Genomic DNA, 23,291 nt, shown 5'->3' on the forward strand with positions numbered 1-23,291 from the left:
ACATTTCATGGTCTATGCATCTTATGCTTTGTTGCGTTGACTTATCCAAAAGTCAACGTATGTGAAGCTATGATGAATTACCAATTCAAAGTCAAATGCGTTTAAAATATGAGTACCCATATGCTTTTCAATCCATGGAACTTATGATGAGATTATGTCATGATGGTTAACAAATGGTAGGATAAGACTAATAAAAACATGACTAATGATGATGTCGATGACCCTTATGTCAAATGTGACCTAAGGTGTTAGAATAGTCAACATTGAAGTTTATGAAAGGGAAAATTCCCCAAATAGGTATTTATGATTAGGTTTTTCAGGTTTTAGGTGTTATTTTCAACATATTCCTAAAATAGGTATTATAAATTAGTTGTGATGAATAGTTTATGATTATTCTTGAGTAGTTTGCATAACCAATTAAAACTTGTCACGTGTCTATAAACTAACCGTAACGACTTGTTTCACTAATAATCTACTCGTAAAGATTAAATAAGTTTAAACCCTCGTAATCAGCGCCACGCGAGTAAATAAGATATTCTTTAGTCGCGACGAGCAGGTTATAAAACCTTAAGAGTCGCGAGTATTTTATCAAACTAACCACGGCGATGAATTTGATTTCCAAATGCATCTAACATGTTTGTTTTACAACACACTAACCGAACTAGTTAGTTTGTTTGGTCAACTAGTCTTTACGAGGAGATACAGGTCAACGACTACTTTATATCCATTATACGAGTATTTTGTTGGTGTTTGCGCCTCGGTAGCACCCCCTCTAGCGCCCATTTGGTGTGGTATTAGCGCCTGGGGGTGCGAGCGGAGGGGCTCTAGCGCCCCCTTTGAAGCCCCCACACCCCTCAGTCTTATAACTATTTGCAACCATAAACAAACCTGTCACCATGAGGATTTTGTTGTCAGACACGAAAGTAATAAATGATTGACAAACTAGCATTGTCGGTTAGACGGGTTAATGCTGGAGACAATGTTTGTGTCATGGTTAAAGTGCTGGCTTTGTCATATTTTGATTCGGTAGAAGAATTATTGGAATATTCATATAAACATAAGAACAATAAGGTGGGAAGAGAGGTTACTCAAGTAATTACGTTAGTGATACGTTGGTTAATTTGAAAAGCACGAAAGGATAAGATTATTAAGAACAAATCGATATCGGTGGACAAGTTGGCGGAGGATATAAAAACTACTTCAAACATATGGTTGAAGAATCGGAACCGGAGATTGAGTCTGATTGGGAGGCTTGACGCAAGTTTAACTTTGCCTTTGTAATTGTATTTTGACATTTTTTCGGTTTTTTTCCTTGTACGTTTTAGGCTTTTACGGCTTGCAAGTGTCCTGATTTTCTTTTAATGATATTGGATTTAGAAAAAAAAACTAAATTAGAATTTTGGAAATAGTTAATGCTACTTTTCGAAGAAAAGTATATAAATACTCCGTAAATCATATCACATTATCACATATCTTAATAATAACAATTATAATAATAAAGACAACACTAAATGCTTTAATGGTGAAAGTTACCCTTTAATCAAAGCCAACTATTATGGTGTCTTCTAATTAATTTTCTTTTAATTATTTAATGTCCAGTCTAAATGTAAAATCAAACTCTTTTTCATGAAATGTCTTTTTCTATAATTATTAACATAAGAACGTTTATAAAACTCATTAATCAAAATTAAAAACAAAATTGAAAGAGAGAGTCATAATTACATGTACCACATTTGTCATTCAAATTTATAAATTTGTTTATATAGCTTTAAGTAGATGTAGATGTGAATATGACCTAGCGTGTTTCACTTTCACATGTATTGCCGAGTTGGGTTCGAAGATGATGATAAAAAACTAACACTCAATGTGTTTACTATGGCTTTGAGACGGTTTGACGTATCAATTTTTATGTAATTGGAAATCTGCACCAATTGTAATTAAAAATTAATCTATCATCACTATGAAGGAGAAATAGTGATTTTGAAAATTTATGCCTAACAAATATTTTGAGAAAACGAATATAAAAAATAATATCTTGAAAATCATAACTGAGTTGCAATCATAATAAATACAAGGATCCGTAATTCCGTAGAAGACTTAAATATGCCAAAATAGTTGAATTGCCTTTTCTTAAACTTATACTCATTGAATGCAAGGATTTTGAGTTTCTATTAAATAACATTTTTAACCACCAAAGAATAAAGCTTGACTACTTGAGGTAACCCAAAAGAATAAAGTTCCAACAATCTAGGGTAACCCAATAGCATAAGGCGACCTCATATGCCTGTGATTGCAGACATCTCCTGTTCTGGGAAAAACTCGTCGTCTGAAGACCCACTATGATAAAACCCTGATAGAGACCGGATTCTTACTTGAGACCTTGTTTTTCTAGTCCTAGTCTTACTTCCACTCCAACGTTAGTTGAGCTAAGAGTTATTGGCTCCTATAAGTTATTTACGCTGTGTTCCCGAGTCTTATTTAAAGAGGGGAGAGGAAGGAAAGGAAAAGAAAAGGTGAAGGAATCGTGTTCCAGAGATTTTTTAAGGATGGGAGGGGAGGGGAAAAGAGAGAAAAGACTAGAAAATTTAAGTGTATAAATCTTTCTAAATTGGAGAGATTATGAGAGAAAATGTGTTTGTATCATTAATTGCCTATTAACTCCTACATTTTCTTTCCCTTTCCTTCCATTTTCTTTAAACTCGGGAACACGAAATAAAGTGACACATTTTCCTCCTATCTCTTTCTTTTCTCTTTTAATTCTCCTTCTTTTCTTTTCTCTCCTTAAATGAAACTCGGAAACATAATGTTAAAGTTTCAAACCCTTACTTTTTTATATATTCAAAAGATATATTTGTCTTTGTTTGCAACAAAATATAATCATCATCGAATTAGTCGGAAAAAAGGTAATGGGCCTGAATTTAAGTTCAAGAGCAAGCTTAAGCCCATGTACCTATGTTCAAAGGCCCATGAAAACTGTGCTTTCACCCACGGCCCACCAGAAGGTATATTATATCCTACGACGAGAGATGTACAAAAAAAAACAGGTTTGGGACCGGTTTTAGGCAAACCGAAGCGAACCGGATTGGGTTTAAAACCGGTTTTTTCCGAAAGCGGTTTCCAAATCGACCCAAACCGTCAGTTTCAGGATCGGTTCCCCATCAAATTTATCAAACCGTTTTAAAAACCGAACCGGTTTGAGAGAAACCGGTTTATAAACCGGACCGAACCGACGTGACCAGGCCAGCCTATCTTGCTTCTAAACCGGTTTATAAACCGAACTGGTTTAAGTCAAGCCGGTTTTGACCAGCCGTTGACCAAACCGGTTCGATTTGGGTTTAAAATCGGTTTAGTACACCTCTACCTATGACACGGTGCATGCATGGATTATGAACCATGCTTGCAATAAAGAAAATACATTTCGGTAAATTGATTAATATTATTTATAATAATTTAGGTAAAATGACTATAACACTCTTATGTGCTACACGAGGTGACTTTTAAATGAAGGCTTCAACATTTGTTAGTCAAAAAGAATAAAGGAGAGACACTTTGTCTTATAAAGAACAACTAGCGTGACTAAACTTTTTAATGGACTCGTTTCATAATTTGACAATGTTTAAAGGAAAAGAAATTGTAATTTAGTCGAATAAATAAATAAAAGGGCCAGCTTCGTACATTCTAAATCATGTGTGATGATATGGGAACAAAACTACACAGAAATAATTTCACATACTTCAAGCTTATGTGAAAAAGGGTGAAGGTTATAGAAGGTATATGAAGAAATCTAAAACATCTATCAAATCAATGTAATTGTAAGACTTGACATATAAAAATTAAGTGCAAAAATTAGGTCCTAGTTGTATTTTTTTCCTCCATATTTACAAAAGACCACTTGGTTAATTACAAAAGACAATCCAACTTGGCTCCAAACATACTAAACAAGTACCGATTGATATAAGTTTGTGTTTCCAAACACATACAAAAGACCCATCATGTACAAAGGTGTTTTCGATCAGTGCTTTCAACTTCTTGATCAAGTACGACCCTCGGTTTCCTTCCGTTTACCTGGAAGTATAAGAAACACACATTATTAACAAAGCCTAAGTGAATGAATGCAATAACCCCCCATGTCAAATTGACTCAACAAACAAAAAGAACCTTGTAAATACCTGACATGCATATCATGTGTAAAGCAGCGTAGGACATGTCCATGGGTGTACCATACGCCCCTACATGTCCTCTTTACCATCTTTCCAATTTTAAGGCATTAGTTGATGTAGGCCCAAGTATTGAAGACCGGGCTATTATGTTTCTGGAGGCCCAAGATCGCGCAATAAAGAGTGGCCCACGAAAACGGGCATAACTTGGCCCACGAAGCTCCGTTTCAGGCCCATTACCAGTCAAATCGAAGCTTGAGACGAGGAGCACATTGTGGCAAATGCCTACGACGGTTTGGCCCATGTATGAAGCCCAAAAACGACTCCTAAATAAAGTTATGGGCCATTTTATGTTTTTTTGTCAGTTTTTGGGTTTGTATTTGGCCCATGGCCCATTTTAGGCCCATTTCGTATTTGAAACTCTATTTATATTATGTTGATGTAATCTGAAGAGATAGACTTGATTATTAATAAATTTGATTTTTCTCTTCATTTTCCCTAGACCTTTGGATGGGATTTGGGGGTTACTTGAAGTTCATCACGGGAATTCGTAGAATCAACGTGATTTGATCTTCGTTATCATTTTACCGCTGCATCATTAGTCATCCACAATCATTCCAAACGTTTTTACAATTGGATCACTAATCATTTAACTACTTCATGCTTCCATCTAGTTCACATGATTTATATATATATATTTCATGACCACCGTATAAGATTCATTTTTCAGTAACATTAATCATGTCAAAATGATACGTAGATATAGTTGTGGGTTCGGCTGCATATCACATTCACACGTCAGAACTGTTAATTCTTGAAAAATTACAAAGTTTGTCCTTTTAAGTATCCTAAATTATGGAATAAGTCTTTTTTAAAAATGACTTTCACTCTTTATTCTTTACATAGATTTTTTGCCTCAATTTTGGTCCTTTACATTAACAAACGTGACGTTTTTCAGTTAACTCATGGTCTCACCCCATGTGCATTTATTTTGGTCCTTTACACTAAAATTGCATGTTTTTGAAAAAATATGAAAGTAGACAAAAGTTAACAATATGTTAAGAATCACGTAATGTATTATTATCGTTTGCTATGAATATGACACATAAAACGTTAGTCTATGTTTCTCTCCATTATGTTTGGTCATCTTTTATGCATTGTGTGTAAGATACGAGGGTTTTAACATATTATTAGTTCTTAAAACAAATATAATAAATTTGAATTACAGATCCAAATTCAAAGGCTTCTGAAACTTTAAGGCCCATTAAATATTTCATTAGGTTATCGGCCTGAGTCTGTAGATCACATCACTGATCACACTTACCCATTTTTATAAATCTGTCAGTTTTAAGGCCCATTATAATAACAATAAAATGAAGATGTCTCAACTCTCATGTGTGTGTTTTAAAACTTAAAATATCTCTATTATTATTATTATTTTTAAATAAAGTTTCCGTTATCCAATATCCATAAGCCCACAACGGTCATTAAATTGCACTTGAACCAGCCAGCCGCTCAAACCAAAATGCATTCATATTACAAATTAGCCGACGTTGTCATCGATGTGACCATTTTCCGGCGCATGGGACCCACGGGATGTGTCTACACGATGGTATGTTACGTTTTGTGGCACGTGGACCGCCTAATGTTCCAAGACCATACATTTGTTACTGTTTTAATATGAGTTGTTCGGAAAGTCACTGTTTTTTGACCACATGCAACACATGGGCAAAAAATAAGTTTTAAGTCTTAAATAATGGAACAGAAGAAAATCTTTTCTTAGCGGTACGTTGTATAATCAAGATCGTAGCTTGTACACATGATATTTAATTAATTTTATGGATAACGTCTCTTATTCTTGATAGAGGTATGAACTTTTCATAGTATAAACCAAACGGGTAGTGGTGGACCCAAGAAATTTATTCATAGGGATCAACTAGGATTTTTACACCATTATACATTTATACTTATACTATTAAGAAAAAAAACTTGCAGGGTACGATTGACCCCTGTACAACAAGAATAGGTCTGCCCTGCAAAGGGTTGGTACGTGTTACGGATTTGCAAGTTGAGTTGCTTAATTTATTTATTAAAAATACGTGTCTTATGACATTAGTTAATCGATTTGGTCGTTACCGTCAAAATATAACTAATAAAGAGAAATTGAAATGTGTGTTCTATAATTCAATTGTAATACTTTTATACACATTTTATTTTTGGTGTAAGTTTGTAATTTAACGTATTAGTTTGTATATAAAAAGTAACAAAAAAAAAGGTTGGCCGTGTTAATCAGTCCGTGTTCATGTCAACTTTGCTATCCATGTGTTGATTGAGTTCATGTGTCTAGCATGATATTCGGGTTGATGTCATGTTAAGGGTTCATGTCATATTTGAGTTTTCGTTAAATTTTCGTGTTCTTGTTGGTTTATAGGTTTATAAAGGAAAGATTAAAATTAAAAGCCACAATTTTGTTGAAATTATAAGACAAGCATGCTATTCTTATACGGTGTTATTAATTGAAATTAACTTCAAAATCATGTCAATTAATAGTTGAAAAATAACAATTATATCTCTAAGAATGATAATATATTCTATTTCAATCTTTATTTTAAGATTTCTTTTATATAATTAAACTGTTTTTATACAACTATACGGGCCTTAAAAAATTAAGGGCATCAGAGCATCTTAATATGCTGACAGCAGTTTCATACATAATTAAGAACACTCTTATCTCTAAGAAAGATAATATCTTTTATTTCATCTTTACTTGTAAGATTTTTTAAAATATAATTAAACGATTTTTATACAAATATGCATGCCTTAAAAAATGAAGAACAACCATGACAGAGAGGTAGACATGGATCAAAGCATCTTAATATCTTACTATGCTGACAGCAGTTTCATACATAAATTAAGAACAACTAAGATATTTAAGACTGACTAAGATATTTAAGATTCTAGCTCAAAATTAAAATATTCTTAAATCATATTAAACAAAACGAAATTAAGCCATTATTATGATCGTGATCTTGCATGTATAAAATTAACATGTATATTAAATTTGATATATAAATTAAAAGAATAAAAATGTGAGTAACTTGCTCATTTACGTTACACTTTTTTTAATAAAACGATATTTACTATGCTAACTTGGTGAATTAGGGGTTTTAACTTTTAAATATTAGGCATAGATTGAAGCATGTTAATTTAACAAAAATACAAGATTAATCGATTAGGTATTTACTTCATGATTTCCAAAAATATTGAACATGTGAATAAAATCTTGGTATTTTTTTTATCTTATTTTAAACATTATACACATTAGAAAAAAAAGAACAGTGTCAACCAATTTTCAAAATGTGATCTGTCCATGACGAATGTGGCCATGTAATGGTGAGACTATTGCTATCCATGCTTCAATTATTGCACTCAGTTTTAAAACTATCACACCTTCCAAATCAATTATAATTTCAATCTTTATAAATATATCATTTTAATGTGCAAAAAATGTTGTATTTAATAATTTATAACTTAGAGCATTTCAATTACACCTCCATTCGATCACCATCCTCTCCCATGTCTTCAATTGTTAATTTTTAAATCTAAAATTGCATTGCATCTAATCTGTATTTTTTCTTCACTAGCCCTAAATTATCCATAAATTATATAAGACAGCTTCAAATTTTTTTCATATGTTAAAATTTATTATTCATCATCTATCAAATTATATGAGTTTATAAAAAGTAAAAAAATACTAATAATAATATAAGTGTTTGTAATCAAGAAAAATTGAAGTATGAAATGAGATTTTTATTTTGTATTAATATTCATCATCTATCATACTTTTATTTATTTTTATATTTTGAAACTGATTCTTTTTATCAAAAAAATATTGTAGTCAATAGAAACATGATTTACCATGAGCTCAAAGTTCAAAAATAGACCGTTTGAGAGTTGACAATATACAACTAGAACATTAGGTTATGTTGTGGTCATGTATCCTTCAAATCTTATGATGAAACTTCTCTTTATTTTTTTTATCATGTACATCTTAAATGACTTCATCGAATCAAAACCTTCAAAAACCTACCCCCCCCCTCTTCAAAAAATAAATAAAAAAAACTTAAACCCCCCTCTCCCACCCCTAAAAACCTAAACACGGGCAAAACATTTTAGTTTTTTTTTTACTCTTTTAGTTTGATTTGTATTTGAGTTATGATAAAATTTTTTGAATTTTATATTTAGGGATTTTTTTTCTAACCATTTAAAGGGTACACATCTTTTTCACTTTTCTCATTTTTATGACCCTTTGTGTTTTAATCTCTATCGAAAGTTTGGTGTTGCAATGAGTACAAAAAGTTCCAAGTAAGGACCAACATTTGAAAGGGGGCCAAAATTAAATAGTGAAAACCGGGAATTTGGGCTTCATTATTTGATATGATATCAACCACCAAGTTCTCGTGACCTATCATTCTGTCGCTCTAAGAAGACAAGTTGGCTTAAGTAGTGTTTAACAAATTCATGATTATATTAACGGGTAACCACCTTACAGCTAAAATGTATTGGTAAAAGTGCATAAAGTTCAGTTAATGATTAATGATTGATTATGTTTGGTAAGGTTTTGTTTTTTAATGTTGAATTAAGTTTTCATTATCATAAAAAGAAATGTCAAGGCAGCAAACTAGTATACATAGATAGGGGACTAAATGATTAATACACATTTGGTTAAAAACAATGGAAACAAGAATAAGTCGGTTGGTTTAGTCACTAGGCAGTTTAAGGTTTTGATACTTTGACAATTTTGACGGTTCAGCCTGTTTAAAACTTAAAATCGGTCGTGTAAACTGAAACGATCATATAAGCCTAGTTATTGATGTATGTATATTCTTTTCATTTGTGGAATATGTAGTTATGTAATCTAATTGTGATCCATTTTTATCAATTTTAATATTTTTAAACAAACTAATGATTTTGAGAAAATTTAACCTTTAAAACACCAGGTTGGAATTTGGATCCTCTCAATCAAACCCGCCCAGTGGGTTATATTATTTTTTGATATCTTCAATATTTTCAGTTCTGTTATAAACGTGTGGATAATATATGCATGTGTCGAGCATCAAATTTCAACTCCACTTATATGGAATTGTCTCCTGAAGAGGTAGGTCCCAGCAGAGCCCAGTTGGACCCGCAAGACTCACCTTGAACAGGGACGTCTGCGCGATGACCAACTGCTCCAGCAGGACCCACCATGCTCAAAGAACCTTACGCGCAGTACGCCAGCTGTACCCGCAGGGAAAGCCTCCCAATGGTGAAGTACCCCGCCTGTTCCCGCAGCTGCGGATACAAGCCATCAGGGAAGGCTACCCGCACTAACAGCAAGGCTACACGCACAAGGCATTCGTTACTTCAGTTGTCACATGAAGGAATGAGCAAGGCGGGAACACTCCCGCCTAAATGAGCCAGTCCGTATGCTTCTGGAAGGTCTTTCGTACTATACCTACTAAGGTATGGGCGGAACAGACAGTTTGACCAGAGCAGCCCATGAACTAATCACAGGGTGACAGCTCACCGACAACAATACGAGGAGGAGCACCCTCTAGTACTGTTTGTCACTATTAGCCGCTGCCTACTCACCAACCCTCATGATGGGATGTGCGCAGCCTACAGTTGGTGGAACAATATACAGCCGACCTTATTACTGTTGGCCGTAACCTATCCACCAACCAGCATGGCCTGTGCATAGTCCACTGTTGGTAGAACAGGAATACTATTCAGCCGGCTGTACCTGCTTGGAAACCTACCTTCGGCTATAAATACTCCAACACCTTGGAATGGTAAGGACATCATCTGATATCTCAATCTTATCTAGCAATCTCTTAATATACTCATATTCAGAGCAATCTAGTCTGATTCTCACGCCGGAGGGTGGTCACAAGGAGGAACCCCCCCCTTCTCAGTGACGAGCTTACGGTCTGTTTTGCAGGTCTCCTGAAGAACAACCTTCTCAGCTAGATCTCATCCGTGGGAAACATTACTTAACCCCCAGATTATCTATAATCTGTCCAGGGTTCACTTAGTGTTTTTTCATTGGCGCCAGCCTTCCCTGATGTCCAGGGTTCACTTAGTGTCCAGGGTTCACTTAGTGTTTCTTCATTAGCGGAAAGCCTTTGGTTCTCCTCCCGGATGGCCCGCGCCTGAGCAACTTCTTTAAGGCGAGCTGCTTTTAACTTGTCGTTTTCACGACAAAGCAGCTCGACGCGCGGCTGCATCCGAGCAAGGAGAACCCGAAGCTCATTGGTTAGCCTACCCTCCTGGTAGCTAGCCATGGCTTCCCCCAACGCACCACTAGGAGCAGCGTGACGAGCCCATTCCACGCACTCCACAGGGGTGCGAAGGGTTGTTCCTCGGCGAATGTTCCATCGTGGAACATACACTTCATTGGAATCCGACACTGCAAAAAACAAAAAGCAGTTAGGAAAAGATGATAAAAAATATATGTAGAAAAATGGGCCAAAAGAACCCTACGCACCTGTAGGGTCAATTACAGGCCGATAGCCGCCGAACCCATCACCTGAACCCAATGGAAATCCATCCAAGAGGTCAGGCAGATGGGAAGGTGGCGGAGAGATGCGAGAAGCCCCACGCGTACCTGATGGACCGGCCGTCGTTGCCGATGGTGGGGGCATGGTTGCAGCCGCCGTGGTCGCCACCCGCGGTCGCTGCCGCATAATCCGCAGCAATAGTAACCGCCGGCTCTGTGAAGGATGCTGTAAAAATCGCACTCACAGCCGGCGGTGACGTCATCTCGGCTGGAACAGTCGGCTCAAAGGAGTGAGCAACTGATCCAGCGGAAGCAGGCGCAGGCGCCTGGGTCGACGCCTCAGGTAGGCTGACCAAGCCTACCGTCATTGGCGGAGAGGTACTACTAGGCGCTTCACCCTGGAATGCGCCAACATCCACGCCTGCGTAAAGAAGAAAAGTGTTAAAACAGATAAAGCTATGAAGATAAAAGCTAAAGGAAAGTTGTACTTACGGGTTTTCTTGAGCCTAAAGGTACGGAGAGGCGGGGACGGACCCGATGGAGCCGGCCTCTTTGCGCCGGTCACCGTCGTCTTCTTTGGCTCTCCGGAGGTGACAGTCACAACCTCCGGAGCAGTGGTCTTACCACCACCGGGATTCCCCGCCACCTCTTCGCTCTCGGTCTCCGAATCAGACCGAGGCGCTGGATCGGCAGTGGAGGCCTTCTCCTTCCCCTTCCCGCCGGCAGCCTTCTTCTTCCGCACCAACGGAGGACCATCTGCGGATTCCTCATCAGAACATACGATTAGAGGAATTCCAGCAGAGGTTTCAGCATTGAGGGGTCGAGGGGCGAAGAGCGCCTTACCTGGCCGACGGGCGCTAAGGATCTCATGGCCTAGCGGATAGACCTCCACGAACCGATCCGCCGTTTGTTCTAGGATGGACAACTCGTTCTCATCTAGAGCGCGAGTACCCATCCGTGCGGGACCGTCAGCCTCCCGCGGGTTCAGGAGCGACTGCAGGTTGTTCCCCTCTGAAATAGACAGGAAAAAAGTTAGAAGAAATTCAAAATCAACAAAAGGGAAAAAGGCATACCGTAAGGAACAGAGTTCGAACCGTATTCGAGGACGATCGGAATCTTGCGCGCATCAGCCTCCTTCCACACCCGGCTCATCCCCAGCATCACCATCCCGGACTCCGCAAACCGGTAAACCGGAGATTGGACCCGAGATATCTTGGCAAACCATTCCGCCTCCTGGTAGCTGGAGGCGTGAAGGCTGGGAAGTGCCTGCCCGTTCTTGAATTTCATAGCAATGGGGATGGCACGGGCGGATATGAAGAAAAACTCCCTCTTCCACGCGCGAAGACTGCGCTCGGTCGCACAGATCTTTAAACCCTTAATCCGGGTTGTCAACGTGTACCACCCCTGGATGCACCTCCAAGTGTAGAAGGTCATCAGGCGGTCAACATAGGGCTCAACTCCCAGTATCCGGCACACCCACTCAAAATGGTGAATCTTGGCGATCGCCATGGGGTGCAACTCGGTCAAATGAACACCATGCCTCTCAAGGACACGGTAAACAAACTTTGTCAATGGGAACCTAAGATTCCCATAGACAAAGAATGCTGCATAAACCCCGATCTTGCCTCGGGGGGCATCGTACACGGTCTGATGGGGTTCAGGAAACTCAGGCTCGAGAGACTCGAGCATGAACTTCCTGACAACATACCGGTACAGATCGCCAGGAAGAGCACACTGGCACTCACCAGCAGTACTCCTGTCGTCAGCTGTAGAATCGATATCACGAGACATCTTGTAAAAGAAGAAAACGATTTCGGGAGAATGCTTGCCTGAAAAGGATAAGTATTCGCCGGAAATCGCAAAGAAGATGAAGAAGAGTGAAAGTGTGGATTACAAATAACCCTCTCCCCCTTTATATACTAATCGCAATTAATGCGATGAAATTAATGCGGAAGAAAGAGAAAACGAAGATGCAATGAAACTATGACACGTGGCAAAAAACAAGCTGGCAACAGCTGTTGACAGGACGCACACCATTAATTTCGCGGCCACGCGCCCGAAAAATCGCGCCCACGCGCCTGAAAAAGCGTCTGGAATGACCATGTACTGTCACGTCGCCATAACTTCCTGCACGTCCTGACACAGTCAGAAGAAACCGTCGCACGACGTTTCAGATGTTTGGACTGTTCCTATCTTTCTACCAACTCTTCGAATTTCAAAAATTCAAAATTCAAAAAGATTCAAAAGTGAGCGGGAAAATACCCCTTACCTTGGCAACCAAGTAACCGTAAGACGGATGCGGGTACAGTGTTAAGGCAAAACCCTTCACATACCTAGCACCCGCAGGGAATTGAAGCCAAGAATAACTTGGCAACCAAGTAACCATCAGACGGATGCGGGTACAGTGTCAAGGCAGAACCCTTCACATACTTAGCACCCGCGGGGAATTGACGCCAGGAATACCTTGGAAGTAAAGTAACCGTAAGACGAGTGCGGGTACAGTGTCAAGGCAAAACCCTTCACGTACTTAGCACTCTGCAGGGAATTCAAACCAAGAAGGATCTTCTGGGCCACGCTTGCGGAAACGTGAATAACATTCCCGCACGACGGGAACGTCGAGAACTATATTGTTTGAAACTCCAAGATGGAATTGGTGGTTTTAACATAAATGATCACTATGTCGAAAACCACCAAAACCTCATGGAGAATCCACACAATTGGGACTCAACACTCCTGACGCGCGAGGAGGTTACAAACCTACCCGCTTCACTCCCAAAGATCAAGCAGAAAACTCGGGAATTTCTGCGTGACATCAGGAAAACCGTGGGATGAATCACCACGGAAAACCGAAAAACTAAACCCTTTTCAAAACCCCTTGCTAAGTCCAAAAGTTCACCTCACTTATTAATAATTCATGAGAAGAACATTGGACTGGGGGGACTTGAAGAGGTAGGTCCCAGCAGAGCCCAGTTGGACCCGCAAGACTCACCTTGAACAGGGACGTCTGCGCGATGACCAACTGCTCCAGCAGGACCCACCATGCTCAAAGAACCTTACGCGCAGTACGCCAGCTGTACCCGCAGGGAAAGCCTCCCAATGGTGAAGTACCCCGCCTGTTCCCGCAGCTGCGGATACAAGCCATCAGGGAAGGCTACCCGCACTAACAGCAAGGCTACACGCACAAGGCATTCGTTACTTCAGTTGTCACATGAAGGAATGAGCAAGGCGGGAACACTCCCGCCTAAATGAGCCAGTCCGTATGCTTCTGGAAGGTCTTTCGTACTATACCTACTAAGGTATGGGCGGAACAGACAGTTTGACCAGAGCAGCCCATGAACTAATCACAGGGTGACAGCTCACCGACAACAATACGAGGAGGAGCACCCTCTAGTACTGTTTGTCACTATTAGCCGCTGCCTACTCACCAACCCTCATGATGGGACGTGCGCAGCCTACAGTTGGTGGAACAATATACAGCCGACCTTATTACTGTTGGCCGTAACCTATCCACCAACCAGCATGGCCTGTGCATAGTCCACTGTTGGTAGAACAGGAATACTATTCAGCCGGCTGTACCTGCTTGGAAACCTACCTTCGGCTATAAATACTCCAACACCTTGGAATGGTAAGGACATCATCTGATATCTCAATCTTATCTAGCAATCTCTTAATATACTCATATTCAGAGCAATCTAGTCTGATTCTCACGCCGGAGGGTGGTCACAAGGAGGAACCCCCCCCCTTCTCAGTGACGAGCTTACGGTCTGTTTTGCAGGTCTCCTGAAGAACAACCTTCTCAGCTAGATCTCATCCGTGGGAAACATTACTTAACCCCCAGATTATCTATAATCTGTCCAGGGTTCACTTAGTGTTTCTTCATCTCCTAAATAATTGTTTTCAATAATAGTTTTGGTAGTATAAATATTAATTAAAGTAAAGGGAAAATTACACGAAAACAAGTAGAAGGAAGACTTTGCTATCTACTGCCTTTATTTCTTTCTTTATAATTCATTAGAATTCAAAGATTACACCACTAATCTTGTTATAATTAAGGTGTAATATTATAACAAGTTCACGTCTTTGTTTATTCAAAAATATTAATCCAAATATGGGCGGATCCAAACACATAGGTGTATCCGCCTATGTATTTACAAACCTGCTCATTTTTAACCTTTCCGAGGGTATTACATTGTCTTCTTAGGGGGTGTTTGGTAGAGGGAATTGAGGGGTGAGAAATGGAATTGGAAAGAATTCTCATGTTTGTTTATGAAAGAAAGAGGTGAGAAATGGAAATAAACCATTTCCATTTCTCTGATTTCGTTTCTCTAAAAAAAGCGGAGAAATGGAAAGAATTCTCCCTGCTGTTCGATCTTTCTATTTGTATTTCTATTTCTATTTGGACTGCATCCCCAATTTTTCGATCACCAAAACCCTAATCGCAATTCAATTTGCCTTCTTCTGGATCCGTTTTGAATCCGTCGGATCCTATCACATACGCATGAGGTAATCTTCAATTTCTTATTATTTTCCAGATCAAATTGCAATTATGTTCACCTGAATCAAGTTAATTCTCGATCGATTATGCTCACCTGAATGAATTGTGAAATAGGATAGAAAATAATGTTCATCTTGTTTGTATCGATCTGTTATAATATTATTGTTATGTGATTTATTATTATTACAGTGACAGCTTCTCGAACTAAAGATGGTGAAGCTGACAATGATTGCACGTGTCACTGATGGCCTTCCGTTAGCCGAAGGACTTGACGACGGTCGCGATTTGCAGGATGCAGAGTTCTACAAACAGCAAGTTAAAGCATTGTTTAAGAATCTTTCGAGGGGACAAAATGATGCATCCAGGATGTCCGTTGAAACCGGCCCTTATGTTTTCCAGTATCCTACATTTGCCCTAACTTGTTTAATATCATGATTGCGTGTTCATATTCGTTCGTTAAGCTATTATAGGATAAGCGAACGGTTCACGAACACCTAACCCGAACGGAATTTTTTGTTCGTTAAGAAATTGGATTTGTTTGTGAACGGTTCACAAACACAAACGAACAAACACAGACTGGCTACTCACGGTCTTGCTACCAAGTTTGTGCTAGTTTTTTTTAGCATTCCTTTTCGTACGCTAATTTTCATATAAAATGCTAAATCATATGCATTAGGTTCCTTAACTTATGTAATCAGTTATATTATTGAAGGGTGTGTTTGTTATTTAACAATGTGTGATCGTGCTTATCCGAAGAAACTTGCTTTCCAATATCTTGAAGATCTTAAGGATGAATTCGAGCGTGGTTATGGAAATCAAATTGAAACTGCTGCAAGACCGTATGCTTTCATAAAATTTGGTAAGATATTACTTGTTTTTTGTTTCATTTTGCTTTTTTTGTTATTATGGTATTGTGCTTAATTGCTTCTTTTTAATTTGTTGAATAGATACATTTATACAGAGGACTAAGAAACTGTACCAGGACACAAGAACTCAGAGGAACATTTCTAAGTTGAATGATGAACTTTATGAGGTTCACCAAATTATGACTCGTAACGTACAAGAAGTTCTTGGCGTTGGTGAAAAATTGGACCGTAAGTTCGTTTCTTTATTTTTAATTAGTAGTAAAATAATCGTTAAACTAATATGTGTATAGTCAGATATTGCATGTTTTTGGGTTTGGAAGTAGTAAAGCATAGTGAAATTAAGTGTGATGTTTAGTTTCTGATTATCTTATATGTTATAGTATTTTATCATAAAATGTCATTATAAAATTGGTCAAAATGTTGTGCTTTTATAATGTGACACCTTGTTTATAAAATAATTTTGAGGAAGTGGTTAATTAATTGAGATTGTTGAATTGTTAACTTATGCAGAGGTCAGTCAAATGTCAAGCCGCTTATTTGATTGGTAAAGATGTTGAGATTGTTGAATTGTTAACTTATGTATCACTACGAAAAAACTGTTCAAAGCAGCTCATTTGATTGGTAAAGATGTGGATCTAGGACGTTCTTTTCTTGTGTTGACAATAGAAGAGAAAATTGAGATGGTCGAGTTGTATACCGATGGTTCAATGGGATAGTTGTGTACGGTTGAAGTATGTTTTGTATGTGAATTGGTTTTAACTATGGTTGATGTTTTTTGCTTAAAAACTATGTTTTGTATGTGAATTGGTTTGATCAATGCATATTTTGGTTGGAATTTATGCATCTTTTTATATGTTTTTTATTTTTTAATAAATATTTGTTATGAAAAAAATACTTGTGCTAATGATAAAGTTGATATAATTCTCTGTTTATTTTCTATGTACCAAACAAGAGAAATGATTCTCAGCTATATTTCTCTACTGAAATCTCTGTACTACCAAACAGAACAGTCAATTCTCATTGTCCAGACCAATTCCCTTTCTCTGCAATTCCATTTCTCTATTCCATTTCTCTACAATTCCATTCTCTGTACCAAACACCCCCTTATGGTATTGCTAAATCTTCCAACGGTATTACTGTCATGAACCTTCTACCGTCTCCTACATGTAACATAAAAGTTTATTTTTAAGGTTCATATATTATTTGAATCCAAATCAATAAAACTTTTACAGAAGAACACTCTCACTCTCTTCACATTCTTTCATTTGAGACCACACGTATTTACTATGGAAAATAATATTAGCCTCTCACTCTCTACCCCACCACGCTACAGCCACGTCGACGTCGGTAAGGTTGATTCACTGCATATGGTCTTTTAAAAAAATATATTCCTATAAAATCAACTCCTATATCTTGTAACTTTATATGTTAGTTACAATAAAGCTAAAATAACATAATCATAATGTAATGTGGATACGTGTAGTATTTGCATGCATACTAACACGTGTCTATTCATACGTTTCTCGTATGTTCTAAACCACGATGCATCGTAAGCCGTTACTAACAACATTATCGAAGGTCACATATAAAAAAGAAAACAAATATAATAAAACATGGGGACCAAACTTAAACTCTTTGGACTGTTTCATAGTTACATTGCACCCACTCGTTAAATACCCGTTGCACATTTAGCACCCTTCTTGTTAAGGTGAATTTCCAAAATGTCTGTATTACTTACCATTTTATTTATTAGACAGATACGTGTAGTTAACTTTTTATTTTCCCCAAAATTAGTCACACAAACACGAGTGGATCTCATTACTTTATTATGTTGGTGAACGTTGTGTTCATAGCTTATCACAAGTCTATCACATGTCCCAATATGAGCGAATGCATCGAAACTAACACGAGTGAGCCCATCATGTGTTCTAATATGAGCAAATCCGTATATGTATTTACAAACCTGCTCGTGTTTGAACTTTTTTGACTGTATACCACTGTTTTCTAACGGGCATCTTCCAATGATGATTTTAAATCTTCAAATGGTATTACACCATCTTCCGACTGTGTTACTTCAAGGCCGACTCTGAGAAGACGAAAATTCTTTTGGTCTCAAGTAGAATGACTATATTGTTGGGTTTAAATGATCTAATTGTTAAACGAGCATACTTGGTTATGATTTGAGTCGTGTAAAAAACTTTTGTATAAAAGTAGGCTTAAAACATGTTCCAAATGAGACTAGAACCCACAACCTCCTAGTTGTGGGTCATAACCCTTTGCCACTAAACCAAATTAGTTGTTATGGAATTGAGTTTAAACATTAAATATACATATTATTTTTCATAAAAACACATATATATTAAAAATAAAATTGGGCCTAACGGCCTGTCGGGCCGGAGGCCGTCGACCACCTAGCTCTGACGGTATTATTATATCTTCCTGTGATATTAGTAACTCTTCCTATTGTATTAACATCGTTTTCCGGCTCTATTACCAAAACAAACACACGGGGAGTTTTTATTGAATTTAACCACCGCCATCCGCTCGTCTAACACCGTCGCCGTGTCGCTAATCAAATGACCAAATAAAAACTAGCATGGGCATTTTGGTAATTTTCCCTACTTATTATCCACCCAATCCTTCCTTTATATACAACCACCCTCATCTCTAATCACTCCACCATCTTATTCTTCCATCACCATCACCACCACCACCAGCTAATAATAATAATAATAATAATAATAATAATAATAATAATAATAATAATAATAATAATAATAATAATAATATCCTCTCTACAACCATGACAAAAGATGTACCGGAGCAAGGCTCGTTCTCCGCCAAGGACTACCACGACCCACCACCGGCACCGTTGGTGGACCCCAAAGAGCTAACACAATGGTCTTTCTACCGAGCATTAATAGCTGAGTTCATTGCCACACTTCTCTTCCTTTATATTACCGTCTTAACCGTTATCGGCTACAAAAGCACAACTGACCCGGCCTTGAACGCGGACCAGTGTGGTGGCGTCGGTATCCTCGGCATCGCGTGGGCCTTTGGTGGCATGATCTTTGTTCTTGTTTACTGCACCGCGGGTATCTCCGGTAAGTTTTCAAAATTACAAAATTAACCATGGTTATGTAAGTTTTAAATGTACCCCTAAGGGTATTAAAGGACACGTGTCATGGGTATTAACAGCCCCTATACGTGGGAAATGACTAGTCTCCTTTTCGTCAACCCAAAAATAACCTTGAAAAATGGGACCGGATAAGGGTAAATAGGTACTTTTAGCACCCGTTTTTTACTTTTTATCGTTGGTAAATAAGTAACTGGTTGCGTCGCTGACATATTATTTTTGTAAGCTAAAGTTTCTTTTTTCGGTTTATCTTATTTTAACCGAAAACTTTTAGATCATGTTACTATAGATAAAAAAGTAACTCTAAATAAGTAACTGTTTGCGTCAATTATATAGTTTTGTGAGCTAAAGTTTCTTTTTTTGGTTTCTCTTGTTTCAACCGAAAACTTTAGATCACATTAATATGTTAATATAGATAAAGCTCCTAAACCAACTGGTAAAATATCAAATTTGTGAACTATACTATACTAGTTCACAAATATCAAATTTGTGAACTATACTATATGTTTATATATATACTATTTACTATTTGCCTTTTCCTTTACTGTTTGTATAACATAGTGTACAATGTATGTGCAGGAGGTCACATTAACCCAGCGGTGACATTTGGTCTATTTTTGGCTCGTAAAGTGTCATTGATCCGAGCCATTATGTACATGGTGGCTCAATGCTTAGGAGCCATTTGTGGTGTGGGCTTGGTCAAGGCCTTTAACAAAAGCCTTTACAACCGGTACGGTGGAGGAGCCAACGAGCTAGCAGCTGGCTACAATAAAGGCACCGGACTAGGCGCTGAAATCATTGGCACATTCGTCCTTGTTTACACCGTCTTCTCGGCCACTGATCCCAAGAGGAGTGCCCGAGACTCACATGTTCCCGTACGAATTAACACGATCTTTTTTACTTTGCGTACCGATGCATTTTGATACTAATTAAATTTGGACGTGTTTCTGATTGAGTTTGAAAACAACTTATTGACTTATTAGTTTTTTTAAAAAGTTATTTTGAGAAGACAGGATTTAAGATTTTTTAAAAACAACCTTTTAACACTTTCAAAAATCTAAAATAAAAGGGACTTTTGTGTTTGCCAAACACTTTTTTAAATTATTGGTTTTTAAAAAAATTAATAAGCCAATAAATTGTTTTCAAACTCAATCCAAAAAATGCTCTTAATTTATACTTGGGTTTGGTTTTAGGTTTTGGCGCCACTTCCGATCGGGTTTGCGGTGTTCATGGTGCACCTTGCTACCATTCCAATCACTGGAACCGGTATCAACCCGGCCAGGAGTCTTGGAGCTGCGGTTATCTACAACAAGGACAAGGCGTGGGATGATCAGGTAATTCATTAATTATCATACTTCAATCATTTATTTAAATAATAGTTATAAGACATGAATTGTCACATACGATATAGTGCACATGTTATGTTTTCTTTATTTAACTTATCACATAAGTGATATGATAAAATGGGTACCTTAATTTAGCGAATCCCTTTATTAAATAACGTGTCCTTTTTCCAAACTTTGTTGCCCTTCCGTTTTTCGTACAATTTACCATTTTTTTTAACGGCAAAGTGTAACTGGTTGTTGGGGGACTTTGAAAGGCTTACCGTTGGCATGCATGGTAAAATAAAGTTCAAATCCATCTTTCAATAGTGTTGCCCGCATTTCATAGCGCTCACATGAGCTAGGAATCGAATTTGAAGAACAGTCTAGAGGAAACTCTTAAAAATTTACTATTCTTCAAACCAACAATTTTATTTTCAATTATTTGGGCTTTATAATAATAAAATAGTACGCTTTTCAAATATGTGGGTTGTACAAGGATACAACACATGGTACAACTAGTGAAAGTAACATTGTGCAATGTGAGTTGTAGTTAATCCTGAGGTTGTGTTTGGTCTTTTTGCAGTGGATATTCTGGGTGGGACCGTTCGTGGGTGCAGCGATTGCAGCCTTCTATCACCAGTTTATATTGAGAGCAGGTGCAGTCAAAGCTCTTGGTTCTTTCAGAAGCAGCTCCCACGTTTGAGATTTATCAATTGTTGTATTTTTAATTTTTAATTAAAATGTATTAGTATTTATGTTTGAATTTATGCTTTTGCCCCCATTTAGTTGAAACTGACGTTGTATGGATTGGATAGAAGAGCAATGAGTGCAGTTTCGTCCTTTTCTTCTTATTTGGGAAAAACTTGTTTAAAACTCAACCCTCAAAACTCGAAATCCAAATCCAAAATGTTAAATCCTCTTAAGCAAGGGCGGATATGGTGTTTTAAGCGAGTTAAATTTTTTATTTTAGAGTTATACATGCGTTAAAATTCAGAGCATCCCCTTGTAAAATTTCACAATTACCCCATTGAACTTTTGAAATCGAATCAAATGAAAATTCAAATCCCACTCATAAGAAAACCATATTAGATATTTATACATTTTCAAATATAAATTAAATACGAGTAACATTCAATTAAAACACTAATTTTATATACTTAAGCTCAATTTTCAAATGTTAACCATGTTCATTGACCAATGTCTAAATGTTAACCTTACATGGTTTAGGCCCAATGTCCAAATAATGTTTAAGCCACCGGACGTCGATCGGCTGAAATTTGGCTATAATTCCGATTAATGAACACGGGCTAGGAAGTTAGGTATGGCACTCCACCACTAAAGCACTAATTTGTCAATTGATAATGAGTTTTAGTTTATCTGGTTAGGACTAGGGTTTGAAAGTTGCAAGTTACGAACTTTAGATTGAATATTAGAATGATTGAAAATTTAAAAATTGTTTGTATGAGTAGTTAATGTTGATTAGAACATTGAATACTTAATATATAGCGACCCGATCTAATCTAACCCGACTCAAACCGGACACAGAAAATTTATTATATAGCAAAAGGCAAACGGCCCCTAAGATTTTCGTGAAAAAAAAATAATTTAGGTGCTCCGAAGGACACCCTACATCGAAGATTTCGATTGCCTTAAGGTAATTGTTTAATCTATTTCAATCTATCACTTTACAGATTGTTCCACTTTTGATGCGAACCACAAATTACTCCTCAACCACTTCAATATACTGTGTTGAAAATAATATCATGTTATGGTGATGGTGCATGTGGGGTGATCATACACCCTTGTCACGTTTTTGTCTTGTTTCATTTTATTGTCATGTGTACAATTTTTTTATAATATGGTATACGAAATGGAACTGACATTTGATTTGAAATAACAAGAAAGAAATATATTTAGAATTGTGATTTAGAATGGTATTAATATTCTAAGTCTTACACTTCAAGCATTTTTTAAAGTCGCATCAGATAATATATACAAATTTGATTCATATGCTAATTGAAAACGATAACCTTAACCAGAGCACTGGGTCGTCGGTTCAACCATCACTCGTCAAGTTGTCAAAAGCCAGCCTGTACAACCATCCATTGCGAAACGTACCAACATGGGTTGTAGTTTCAAGTCCAAAGGTTTTCATCCGATTTAACAATGTTGGTTATAGATGAGAGTATGATACATAATACATATTTGCGGGACATATAGGAGTTTTAGTAAACATTTGTATGAACTTAATAAATGTATAAAATACTTGTGGGGCTACAATTGTAATTAAGTGAAAAGAAAATATATAATAGTTGACGTGTAATTTATGACATTTTTTAGTGTAAAAGTAAACTTTTTTATTTCTTAAATGTGATGTCTTTCATATTCAGATTTAACGGATTTAAAAGTTTTATTTATTACGAATCATATAGTTTCTTATTTCTATATCTGATTTGAGCCCAAATAATACGTAAGAGCAGGCCCAATTAAAATATTAAGTTCAAATCAAAGTCAAACTACCAACATTAGGAAAGTCCGTACTCCAAATTAGAGGTGCACAAAAAACCCATATTCGAAACCGGACCCGAAAAATACCCGAAACCGGTTTTTTTATACCCGGGTATTCAATACCCGAAACCGGAACCGACCCTACCCGTAGGGTATGGATAGGGTATGCTTTTTGAGCTCAATACCCGTACCCGGAACCGTACCCGATTTATACCCATAAATACCCGGAACCGGTCATACCCTATACCCATACCCGGTTATAC

At 37.4% G+C, this 23,291-nt stretch overlaps 2 protein-coding genes across 2 annotated transcripts; both read left to right on the plus strand.

Annotated features, from left to right (window-relative positions):
- The first annotated feature begins 15,229 nt into the window (after positions 1 to 15,229).
- On the plus strand, positions 15,230 to 16,607 carry LOC143568944 (25.3 kDa vesicle transport protein SEC22-1-like). The gene is made up of 4 exons (XM_077054972.1): positions 15,230 to 15,591; positions 15,892 to 16,052; positions 16,141 to 16,287; positions 16,570 to 16,607. The coding sequence occupies exons 1-4, from the start codon at positions 15,404 to 15,406 to the stop codon at positions 16,605 to 16,607; spliced, it is 534 nt and encodes a 177-aa protein (XP_076911087.1). The 5' UTR covers positions 15,230 to 15,403.
- Positions 16,608 to 18,808: 2,201 nt separating this feature from the next.
- Positions 18,809 to 21,355, plus strand: LOC143568943 (putative aquaporin PIP2-5). Its single transcript, XM_077054971.1, has 4 exons — positions 18,809 to 19,163; positions 19,775 to 20,070; positions 20,389 to 20,529; positions 21,104 to 21,355. The coding sequence occupies exons 1-4, from the start codon at positions 18,863 to 18,865 to the stop codon at positions 21,221 to 21,223; spliced, it is 858 nt and encodes a 285-aa protein (XP_076911086.1). The 5' UTR covers positions 18,809 to 18,862; the 3' UTR covers positions 21,224 to 21,355.
- Positions 21,356 to 23,291: the final 1,936 nt, after the last annotated feature.

The sequence above is a fragment of the Bidens hawaiensis genome, unplaced genomic scaffold (assembly GCF_021521415.1).
Source record: "Bidens hawaiensis isolate Kalapana, Puna unplaced genomic scaffold, B.hawaiensis_p1.1 tig00024254_1, whole genome shotgun sequence".
In the NCBI taxonomy this organism is placed as follows: Eukaryota; Viridiplantae; Streptophyta; class Magnoliopsida; order Asterales; family Asteraceae; genus Bidens; species Bidens hawaiensis.